Below are 12,584 nucleotides of genomic sequence, written 5' to 3'. Positions count from 1 at the left end.
AGATTTAAGAGAGCCAAGTCAAGTATGAGCTAGCTTTGCAGCCCCAATTGACCAATGAGACTCAACAAGTTCACTCAGAGGGCAAATACTCTGTGAAACTGGGAACAATGTCTCCATTTGTGCTGTTATGTATAAATTGATATCTTCAAACAGATGAGATGGAACTGTAATATATTGACAAGAAAAGGAGGTCCTGATGAAACTATTATTAGCAATAAGCAAGAATTACAGGTGTTAAGTATTTAACCACCACAAAAACAAACCATGGAACCAAATAAAACAGAGCTGTGATAAAACATAAAAATGCATCAATCTTCAGAGGAGCATACCATTCAAAAAAAAAAAAAAAATCTTCAGAGAAACATGAATGAATGACTCAAATCAAATCAATGAATATGGCATAAGTTACTGGGTACCCAGTTTTGATAATATAGATTTGGTCATGAAAGTATTAGTCCCCTCAGCCACTTTCATAAGTGTAATCTTATGGATCTTTGATAAAGGAGCACATTTGTTCACCAAACATAACAAGAAATTCCCAAACTTCAACGATTTTGAAAATCTACTGGCCATTTCATCAAGCATAGATATGAGACGATCAACTGAATCCGAAGTCAAATAAACATTCTGATTCAAGATATTCTGAAGCAACGTAAACAATGCTTCAGTCCATACCAACACTTCAGATACTAAGCATCGGTGGCATGGAAGGCACATGACTCTCCTTGCCCTTTCTTCCCCACAGAGAAGCTTCTGACAGAATGCCGAAATGTGAGCCGGATGCAAGCATTCCCTAACTATCCTAGTGAGCACATCACACAGTGGGGTGTTGATCCCTTCCTTGTGAAGGACCAAAGGAAACAAGAGCGAGTCCACTGCCGCTCTCTTATGGACATTGCAGTACTCAATTATCGCAGTCACCAGCACTCGAGACGCTGGTTCGTGAAGAATCAACAACTTGGGCAGTATGACTGAGCACAGAACCTCACCTGACCATGGAAATTCTTTAGTCCCACCTGAAAGATGAGTTAACAGAATTGATGCATTCTCATCGTCTGTTTCCCAAGGTTCAGTGAGACCCAGAACTGCTAACCGATCACCCACTTCCAAGTCACGGCAGAGATGGTGTATTTCATTAGCCAGTGATATAGTTTTAGTTGCAGAATCAAATGTCAAGAGCTGGGTTTTAAAAGCAACTGCTCTGTTTTCAATTTCAGGGTCAAGAGTAGCAACACAATTTGATTCAAACCCAATTGGGACAGTCTCAATTTCAGCTGATTGGGTCAAATCTTCTTCTTCATTGTCACTTTTAATGACAGGGATTTCCACTATGCTACCGTCTAAAACATTACTGCATTGGAAATTTGTGCGTAAATCTCTGGGGGAGAGAGGGAGCCAAGGTAGTAGGGAATCCGTGGGGGTAAGACTAGGGAGCCAATTGGGTAATGCCTCAAATTCTTCTTCTTTTTCTTCCTCTTCTTCTTCAGAAGAAGAACTGAGATTGAAATTAAGGATTGAATTGGACTTAGAATTGGATTTCTGGAGCGGGTTTTCGGGAGAGACAGCATCGAGCAGGTTGTGGGCGGCTTTCTGGACCCAGAAATCATGTTGTTCCGATTTCAAAATGTTGGTGGCGAGCAATTGGAGGGTTTGGGAGCAGAATCTCCGGTTCTCGATGGTGAGGAAGGAGATGATGCGAGACTGAATGGAATGTGGGAGTGTCTCTATCAACATGCATCTGGATTAAATAATAATGAGGGTCATGAATGAAAGCAAGGAATGTAGAGAAAGGAAAGAGGAGAGTGATAGTGTTGGTGGTTTACCTCTTCATAACTTGTTTGGGTGATGATGAAGGCGAAGAAGAGGAGAGAGCAATGTTTGAAGGTTTGATGAGGTGAGAGAGGAAAGAGGAAGATTGGTGCTTCTGCTTCTGCAACCAGAGGGAAGCCTCTCCTTCTGGACATGGGGAGTTGAGAAAAATTTCTAGGAGGGAAACCCAATCTTCCATGATTCTGTCCCGCCCTTTCTCTCCAAAACAGATGTGCCCAATTTTGTTGGTGCCCAATTTTGTTTTTTCATATACAAAGAAAGACACAAACGAGATAGGCGTTTTTGTTCGCGGTGACTTCTTAATTTTTTATGTTATGTGCTCATGGAGTCTAGTAACAACTTCACTTCATAGGGTAATCCAAACCGTTCATTTGTTGTGGCACAATGGAAATAGGCCGTACCCAGTAAATCATAATCCTCGGTGCATATATATAGAATTTATAAAGTTTTTTTTTTTTTTTTTTTTTGAGATTTAACCGATTGTATTTATATTCCAACCATATATACATAAAGGCGGGACCAGGAGTCCCAGATAGCTAAAACATAAGATGGCCTAGGAAGTGACATCAGGCCCCCAAAATATTCCTCTATCCCATAACATTACCCATTCCAACCATTAAGTACCTTCTTCATTATCTACCTCGTATGCTATTCGTAAAGAGACCACCAAAAAATTCCTATGTTCTTAAAAATCTGAAAACTAAGCAAGACCACCCTTTTTCCACATAAAAGTTCCTGAGAAAACCACAAGGAGTTTCTCCTCTAGGAAGGGCACTTCTCCAACTCCTCCAAAAGGTGCTGGATTTGATAGTCCGGCATGTCTGTGCGGGGGTCATCTGGTTCCATTTCCTTAAGGCCATGACTCTTTCTACTGGCAATCGTTTCTTCCACCAGTCGAATTCCCACCACCTTATAAAATTGAACAATGTTTTACCTCAAAGTATCGATACGTCCTCTCCTTTGTCTCCATCGTAACACTTGAAACCATGCGACAATTCCTAATCCTACTCCATATCCCAATCCCATTGATAATAATGGCCATTCCCTCTCTGATCGCGAAGCCACTTCTTCAGAAGATGGCGATGGTGGAGGCTGTAGCACTTTGCTATTTTCACATTTCCTTGACAACGGAGTCTCACATAATCAGGGGTTTCCTCGAGGTATTCTTCCCACAAGGAAGTTATGCGAGAGGTCCAACACTGAGAGGAATGTTAGACTTGTCAGTTGTTGAGGAATTTTCCTTGAAAGCTTGTTCCTAGATAGGTCTAATGACTCGAGCTACGATAAATTCGCAAGTGATTTAGAAATCTGTCCCGCAAAATTGTTGCCTGACATGTTGAGCACGTGGAGAAAGTTTAGCTCCCCAATTGCTTCAGGAATGTCCCCATGGAATTGGTTGTGGGAGAGATCCAGGGATCTGAAGACCATTAGGATCTTCGGTAGTTTCATATTTTGCACCTTTGTTAGTCACCATGGCCGTAACTTGATAGTAATGGTTGGATTCTATAAATGAAAATCCAAAGTTGTATTCTAGAAATCCAAATCCAAGGATTTGGTTATCGTCCTCATTTACCATTGTAGTCATTGATTTCCAGCTCTTGAAGACTTCCGAAGGTAAATTCCCCATGAAACCGTTGGAAGATTTGCGGCATTTGGAAGGCGTAATTGGTTTTGTCATCTCCAATAAGGCCATAGAATCTATTGTTTCGTAGAACATGAACAGCCAAGTTGGATATATTCCATAACCAGGAAGGGAAGGTATCACTTATCATACTGTTTCCGAGGTCTAAAACCTGTAGCTCCCTACACTTGCCCAAAGATCCTGGCACCTGCCCTTCTAATTGGTTTTCATTAAGGTTGAGTATTCGTAGATTACATCTGTCTGCAAAAGTCTGAGGAATTGTGTCACTGAAGAAGTTTCCCCTTAGATTCAGTACATCGAGGTAAACAGAGGTTTCAACCAAACACTGCGGAATTGAGCCATTCAAGCTGTTGTTAGAAAGATCAAGGCCTTCCAAATACAAGGTATCGCAGAAGGATGGAGGGATTTCTCCTGTAAGATTATTTCGTGAGAGTGAAAAGAAGATCATGGAGGTGAGGTAAGAGCCAATGTTAGATGGGATGACAGATGTGAAATTGTTGTTCGAGTGATCGAGAATGTAAGTGTTGGGTGGTGGCAATGGAATTGACCCTTGTAGCATGTTGGAATGGAGGTCGAGAAAGTTCAACTGAGTTGAGGATGTAAGTGTTCGATAGAATATGAACACCGGCAACGGATCTTAGCGATTCAACATTGAGAAAATCACATGTAACAATATGGAATAAATTGAAATGAGAAAAAGACATACCGGAAGCCATGAATCTTATTTTTCTTTCTCTTAAGGTTTCTCTTTGCTACACAATAGTCGGTGATGGGGACCGGTTTCCTTTCTCTTCAAGCGTGGATTCTCAAAGTTTGGAAACAAATTCGTTGTGTGCAAATAGGACTCAAGAGTACTTTTTATAAGCGTTTGTGGGAAGAGATGCGACTCCTCATCGCGCCGATCCCTCTCCCCAAACGTCTCTTTACGTTTATACATTTTCACATAAAGTCTTTTCATTAATGACTTTTCATAAAAGTAATTAACTAACCAAATGATCTTGACTGTCGATCTTGCAAAAGCCACATCCACCATTAGGATTATTTCCTAACATTCTCCCACTTGGCTAGCAAGATCTTTGAGCCAAACATAAGGATCATAACTTAAAATTAGTTAGATAATAAAGTCAACATTCCGTTTAGCAAAAACTACCAACAATAAACCATGTAACCATTGGGTCACCAACTCTACCCAATAGCCTACCCCATGATTATATTATTAGTAATTCTTACTAACATGAATGTAAAAGCATACATGCATAAGATGTAAACATGGTCCAAAATAGTCTACAGACATTCTATCTCTTACTCACAATCCATTTACGTAATGTGCACAAAATGGAGCGGTAGAAAATAATATATATCAGAATCATAAAATAAAATGTGATCACAACAGTGTATCTCAATACCTAATGCAGACTCCCACTGTCATAGGCTATCAAAAGTGTCAACCAACCTTATGCGCGCTACATGCTCTCTGAAGAGCTTTGGTGACAAGCCCTCAGTCAAAGGATTTGCCAACATAAGTGCGGTGCTTATGTAATCTTCAGATACACACTGATTCTGAACTTCCTCACGACAATATGTCAATACATTGACCACATTACTTGATTTGTCGTTCTTGGAATTGTAAAACCGCAGCGGAATTATCACAATACATTCTCAGTAACTTGTCGACTATCAACAAGATAAAACCCTGAGATAAAATTCTGCGACTTCAAGGCATAGTACAAGGCCTTGAAGTACACAATAAACTCCGTACCCAAGGTGGAAGCAACTGAGTGTCAATTTGACATTCTTCCACGATTTAGGACTTTCTGCAAAATATATTATAGCAGAACTCTAGGTGTTCCGACAACAGTCGGAATTAGATTAACCAATCACACTAGGGTTATCTCATTTACTTTATGTGAGCATTAAACCTTTAGTCCCTTACAGACAATATATAACATTTTGGCAAATTTCCAATGATCCATACACAAATAACATTGGTACTTTCTAAATTTGCCCACCATATAGGTTATACACAGATAGGTGCAGATTTAATTATTCAATAGACCCCAATTGCGGAACTATTATGGAACCTCTTTATCTACTCCTATAATGAATCGATCCTGGGACCTTGGAACTGACTGAATATATCACCCTTAACTATAGGAACACTACAAATTGAGTAATTTATCCATGTTCAATACTTAGGACTTTACCAAGATAGACTTTCTGCAATCTCAGCAATCCTCGAGTCCCAACTAGGTGAATCTAAACTCCTATTATGTAGGATGCTTCACCTGAATTCTTTTGTATGAATATCATTGAACATGGCTAAGTACTACTAGCAAGTAGTATACCATCAACACATAACACGAGGAAAATAATATTACTCCTCCGACCTTAAGATATATCCATTATCTTGTGACAATTCCTTAAAACTTAACATAGAGAATACTTGATGAAACTTTATGTACAATTGTCGAGAAGTCTGCTCTAAACCTTAAGCAGAATCTCTAAGTCTACAGACTATGTGCCTCTTTCCTTAGCCTCAAGGATTGTTCGGTAGTTGTCACCACCAAAACATCTATAATGTGGGTTGTTAACTTATATGTGTCTTTTAATGTTCCAATGAGCATTGGTACCACCTTATCTTGGATCACCAGTACCGGTACTACAATCTGGTTCTCCTTAAAGGTGATTTTACTAAAGACACTACACTCCCACTAAGGTCACCATCCTTTAGAAGTCTTGGCACATTTAATCCCGACAATATACGTACTATGGGTCAATCAACAGAACCTAAAACCCTTAAATACTTTAACATAATCTATGAAATTGCAACTTATGGTCATAGAGCTTAATCACTATATTCGTGGGTTATAAACTTTTGCCTCATGTAAACAACCCAAAGTTGCATGTTTCCCAATTTCAGCTTCCTTATGACCTATAAATCTTAAAGGGTCTTAGGCACAGCCTTACTTGGATCACAAAATACATGGGTGTTTTAAGAGTTTTAACCCACAATCTTAGGCAACAGAGAGTTGCATAAATGACCCTTATTGTTTTGATCGTTTATGTCAAGTTAATTCTCGACTCTTACCTTATAGATCACAAACAAAGATAGGGCCTCTACTTTTGATTAGAGAGACACATTTAAATATGGCTAGAAAATTTAACCAAAAGGGTAACACCTTCCGGCACCAACTGTCAGAGTCCAAAGATCCAAGATGTCATTGTGAATGACCTTTAGTAGATCAATACTCTTGGTAACACCCTAAACCGATTAATCTTTGTATATTTCTCCTTCAATGTACCCCGTATCATTGTTTAAATCGGTAAAATCAAGTGAATCTAGAATTCTTCTTTCACCCAACTATCCTCAGATATGTGGTTAAAAAACTTAACCTACTGATTGGATAAGTTCTTGTTCACGCGATTTCATTTATTTCTAACAATACTGATTATCTTATTCTAATGCAAGGTAGGCCAAGTCTGACCTTGAGAGAAGTGCAATCCAAGTCAATAAGGATTGCCCTGAAGAGAACCAAAATCACTAAATGGGAAATGAAAAACTAGAGAGAATCCATTATACTTCCAAACCTTGATTCATAGCCAAAGGAATCAAGTTTTTCTAGAATAAGATTTCTAGTTCATATGAAACCAAAATTTCAGAAAAGAGTGGCGAGTAATAATGGATTCAACAGCCACCTTTATTCTATTTTCCGATATAATGGTATACTCTCCTCTACTAAGCACCTAACTCGCACCAAGACCTCACATAGAATTCTAAATGTACAATAAGGTTCTGAATCTAAAGCCTTTCAAAGTGTGCTCAAAACTACAACTTTGGTAAATATACTTTAAGGTTATCAAAACACATCATAAGGGTATTTACAAGTGCTTCCAATGATCCTCTAAAATATTCACTAACTACATTCAAGAATTCAAGAACTCCTTTGCATTTTCGAGTCTTAAAAATATCTCGAATTGCATAAAAAATGGAGGTCTACCATTACTAATAGAGTGATACTAACATTGAACTCCCACTATTCATAAGCATCTTTTAGATGTGGGTTTAGTGAGCCTGTCATTCAATGATACATAGTCTAGCCTTTTGTAGTCTTGAATTATGCAGAACTATTCCATCACTTGCTAAGGTTTCTGACCCACTAAAGTACTCAACATAATCGGTATCTAGAAAAGACACTAAGATACCAACAACTTCAATGTCACAGACACAGACTTGCAGTTCCAAACATGCTCACTTCTTATAACACATATTCAGTCCAGAAATGGAGTTTAATTAACTCAATCCACGATTTTAATCAATCCAACTGAAAAGAATGACTAAAATGTATAAAATCATGATGATACATAAGTGTGCTTCTAATTAGATACCATATGTGCCATCGTGGGTCGTCCATTGGACCGTGCCATGATGCAGAATTGGTTTCTAGTTTAGAAAACACAATACCATGATTATGAAAAGACACCGGTGTATCACCGTGGTCGTCCGTTGGGCCGTGCCACGGCACACAATTGGTTCTCACATACAATACTCAATCAATCTATCTTAAGGGAAAATTAGTTAGATTGCCCAGAATCACAAAAAAAAACACAAAAATGTGACCCCGACGAAACATCAGACGTGTCATTGTGCGTCGTCCGTTGGGCCGTGCCACAACACACAAACGATTTTCAATTCAGGAAATCACAATACTGTGATTCTGGAGAGACACCAGGCGTGTCACCGTGGGCCGTCCGTTGGGCCGTGCCACAGCACACAATTGGCTCTCCCATGAGACCAACTAGGGCATGATAACCCTATACTTGAGGCGCACATCACCGTTGGGCAGAAGTATAACCCCAAACCAGGTTGCCCAGGCCTAGCCCTCTCACACCGCCTATTTGTGCAAAACAACAGTCATCCGTTGGGCTAAGTGTTGCTCTTGGACAAATAGTCGCAATTGAAAGTGGTTCATAGTCCATAAATGTGTCATTGTATGCGACACTGTTCTCAAAATTAACCACGTAACCTTAAGCGATTTCGTTTCCCAGTTGGAATCGCAGTTCTTTGTTCATTCATTTAGTGACCAATCATAACAAGATATAGTTCAATTTCAACTAAAAATAATGAACAACGTAATAAACTTGTGTATACAAAACCAACTTTCAAGTTCCATGATCAAACATAATTCAATGTTTTAGGATTTGAAAATACACACTATCAGTTTATTATAACCATACGTTTGGGTTTTAAGCATATCTGGCATGAACTAATGTAGTCACATATATGATTTCAACTAATCATTTTAACCCTTAAGTTATATGCAAAACATAAAGCATATAAACAACATATAGGGGTGCTTAAGTTAAGAATTAGAAACCAAAGGTGTTCATTGACTGAGTTTTAATCATTAAATAACATCAAAACTTTACATAACTGGTTCTCCATGGCATTTAGTTAATTCTTCAAGAGTTTGAAATCAAAATTAAACTCAAGGCCCACTTTAAAAAACTCAAAAGTTATAAAATTACACTGGAATTTTAAAATCCAGACTCCAAACACCAAAACAGACCTTGGAAACGGGTTCATAATGGTCTAAAATCATAGGAATGGTCTAACCCAAGTCCAAAACCCCAAAATATTTGACTTAAAATCAAACTTACAAAACCAAAAGTCTTGATTTTACACTGTAACTATATCATACAGTGCTTAAATACCAAAAATGACCTCAAAAATAGGTCCAAAACGATCTGTAACCTTAGGAACCAATCTAATCCGAGCCCAAAACTCCAAAACTTTTGACTCAAAACCAAATTTATAAAGTCAAAAATGTTAAAAATACACTATAAGTGTATTATACAGTGCTCAAATGGCAAAATGGATAGCAAAAATGATTTCAAAGGGTTGCAAAACGTTCGGAACCAGTTTTACTTGGGCTAAAACCCTAAAATATTTGACTCAAAAACCAAGTTGAAAAATCAAAAGTTTTTGAATTTACACTATACCTATATGATACAGATGCCAAATGCCAAAACTGACCCAAAAAATGGATTCAAAATGGTGCAAAACCTCCAGAACCACTATAATCTGGCCAAAAATCTCACAAAAATGGGCCAAACCGAGTCAAACACAGATTTGGGCCGTTTAGGCCTATGGGCCGGTTCAGGTCAGGTTGGGCCATGCGGTCTGGTGGGCTTAGAGGGTCTTCTGGGCCCTTTTTAATTGAAAAGCCCGTCGCGGATCCTTTAAGGGCCCGCGCGGCCCGGTTCGGCCCGCCAAGCCCGACACTATTCATCGTCTTCTTCATTAAAATAGTGAAAATTCCAGCAAAATCCGAAAAAACACTCAAAGTTCGATTTATTATTGCGGCTTCGTTTGAAGTCCGATTGAAGCTCACAATACGCCGTTGGACTCGTCTCTCAACAAACTTCGCAACCATGCCGGAAAATCTCCGGTTGGACAAGACGGTCGCCGGCGGCACACTATTTTCCGGCAAGGTCCAAAACTTCCCCAAAAGTTAAAATTTTCATCTTTAAATCACCGCCAAACGCAATCCAGGCATCGGATCGACGAACCGTTTGTTGCGTTGGATTCATGGGAACACAAGCAACGTTTCACTGCCATTTAATCATCGATCCGACTCCAAAATTGATGGCGGCACTCAAAATACAAGTTTTTACAAACCCTATTTCAATTACTTTTAATGCGATTTTCTCGCCATTTTCTCGCCGGAACCGTGGCTCTGATACCACGTGTTAGTGTTCGATAGAATATGAACACCGGCAACGGATCTTAGCGATTCAACATTGAGAAAATCACATGTAACAATATGGAATAAATTGAAATGAGAAAAAGACATACCGGAAGCCATGAATCTTATTTTTCTTTCTCTTAAGGTTTCTCTTTGCTACACAATAGTCGGTGATGGGGACCGGTTTCCTTTCTCTTCAAGCGTGGATTCTCAAAGTTTGGAAACAAATTCGTTGTGTGCAAATAGGACTCAAGAGTACTTTTTATAAGCGTTTGTGGGAAGAGATGCGACTCCTCATCGCGCCGATCCCTCTCCCCAAACGTCTCTTTACGTTTATACCTTTTCACATAAAGTCTTTTCATTAATGACTTTTCATAAAAGTAATTAACTAACCAAATGATCTTGACTGTCGATCTTGCAAAAGCCACATCCACCATTAGGATTATTTCCTAACAGAGGAAATATTGTACGGCTCAATACCTGTCAGCATGTTGTGAGAGAGATTCAAAGACGAATCTGGTATATTCCATATCCATGTGGGTATTTCACCACAGATTTTGTTGTTTGAAAGGTCTAGATGATCCAAATGATTTTGGTTTCTCAGGAAATACGGGAATTCGCTTAGGTTGCAAGAACCCAACCCCAATTCTTGAAACTGTGGAAAGAAGGAAGAATTGTCCACGCCAATGTCGACTGACAGGCTATTTCCTGAAAGATCAAGACTCAAAAGGTTCTTGAGATTCCTGAACATGGTGAATTGGATGGTGCCGTTGAAGTTGTGGGAAGAAAGGCTGAGGGCTTTAAGCCTTGGGAGTTGGAGGAATGACCTTGGAATAGGGCCTTGAAGCTTATTGTTGCTCAAATCGACTTCCTCCAGCAATGAAGAGGATGCATTAGGGAATTCACTGAGTTGTCCATAGAGTTGGTTGTCTCTGAGTTGTAACTTATGTATTGATGGAAGCGTGAACAGAGATGGCGGGATCACCCCATTGAGTGAATTGCCCGATAAGGAGAGGATTGAAAGACTCGGAAGCCCATCACCATAAGACCAAGGGATTGCACCAATGAAATGATTATATGCAAGGTACACCTCCATGATTTTCTCCGACTGATGTAGAGACGGGACCTTGCCGCTAAAATCATTTGCTGAAAGATCCAAAACAGCAAGTTGTGTAAGGTTTGCCAGCCATGCAGGAGAACCCCTGAAATTATTGAAGGAGAGGTCCAAGCAAACGAGTTGGGTATGCTTTGCCAGTGTATATGAGAACTCGCCGCTGAAACTATTTAATGATAGGTCAATATAAACAAGTTGGGTAAGGCTTGTTAGTGATGGAAGAGAACCTCTAAAATTGTTCCAGGAGAGGTCCAAGTAAAGGAGTTGTGTAAGATTCTCCAGTGTATATGGGATTGATCCAGAGAGATTGCACTCACTTAGCTGCAATTTGACCAACGACTTGAGATTTCCAATCGAAACAGGTAATCCCCAGATAATTTTGTTTTTTTAAGCACCAAAACTTGAAAAGCTAAGTCCTTAGAAAATTCTGGCAAATAGACTGAGAGGAGTAGATTGTACGATATGTCAAGGGTCTGTAACTTGTGCAGATTGAAAATATTTGCTGGGAATTCTCCCTGCAATCCGCAACCACTGAGATTGAGGGTGACCAAAGAAGAAAAGTTTGCCAAGAAAGAAAGGTCACGACGTTGCGCCGAGGTGTTTACGCCAGAGAGAGAGAGAGAGAGAGAGTTCCTTTAAATTTGACAGGTTTTGAATGAGCTGTTTTAGGTTTGGGTTTTGGAGTTTGACTAAAGGAGAGGTAGTGAGGTCGTAATCCTCTGGGTCGATAGAGATGAAATCCCTCGAAAGATCAAGAGAAATCAAGCTCTTCATACGTGACATTTCCATTGGAATTTGGCCTGTGAAACCCGAATATGAAAGATTGAGATGGGTCAGTTTCGAGAGTTGGTCTTTTGACCAACTCTTTTTTCATGTCGGTGACATGAAAAGAAGTAATCTTTTGACTCATGAAAAGAAATAATACTTGTAACCTCTTCTGACTCGTGCATGATAGTGCTGACTAGGGTGCATTGTCATGCAATGCGGTTATTAGAGAAATGATCGATGCAAATCTTTTCGTGAAAGAAATGATCCCGCCCACCCTGGTGCATTGTATTATCATGTAGCAGACCTAAGGTGGAACAACGCTTCTAAGCCATTCAATGACCAACAATGCTTCTAACCTATTATCATGTACACACTGACATGTAAATTGATCTAAGCCATTCATGTAGTAGACCTTGCGTTTTTTATAATTCAATGACCAACAATGCTTCTAATTGAGTGACACTAAGCTAAGTATTCCATCAAA

General features: G+C 39.4%; 2 protein-coding genes across 2 annotated transcripts; both read right to left on the bottom strand.

Annotated features, from left to right (window-relative positions):
• Positions 1 to 372: 372 nt before the first annotated feature.
• On the bottom strand, positions 373 to 2,183 carry LOC143860026 (uncharacterized). The gene is made up of 2 exons (XM_077370534.1): positions 1,824 to 2,183; positions 373 to 1,738 (listed from the first exon to the last, which is right to left on the bottom strand). The coding sequence occupies exons 1-2, from the start codon at positions 2,006 to 2,008 to the stop codon at positions 406 to 408; spliced, it is 1,518 nt and encodes a 505-aa protein (XP_077226649.1). The 5' UTR covers positions 2,009 to 2,183; the 3' UTR covers positions 373 to 405.
• A 1,212-nt stretch (positions 2,184 to 3,395) lies between these two features.
• LOC143859161 (receptor-like protein 39) lies at positions 3,396 to 12,121 on the bottom strand. The gene is made up of 3 exons (XM_077369847.1): positions 12,023 to 12,121; positions 10,699 to 11,653; positions 3,396 to 4,108 (listed from the first exon to the last, which is right to left on the bottom strand). The coding sequence occupies exons 1-3, from the start codon at positions 12,119 to 12,121 to the stop codon at positions 3,396 to 3,398; spliced, it is 1,767 nt and encodes a 588-aa protein (XP_077225962.1).
• Between the last annotated feature and the right edge of the window lie 463 nt (positions 12,122 to 12,584).

The sequence above is a fragment of the Tasmannia lanceolata genome, unplaced genomic scaffold (assembly GCF_043159265.1).
Source record: "Tasmannia lanceolata isolate RefF3 unplaced genomic scaffold, GAP_Taslan_0.1 ptg000003l, whole genome shotgun sequence".
In the NCBI taxonomy this organism is placed as follows: Eukaryota; Viridiplantae; Streptophyta; class Magnoliopsida; order Canellales; family Winteraceae; genus Tasmannia; species Tasmannia lanceolata.
This window is presented reverse-complemented; position numbering and strand designations above follow the sequence as displayed.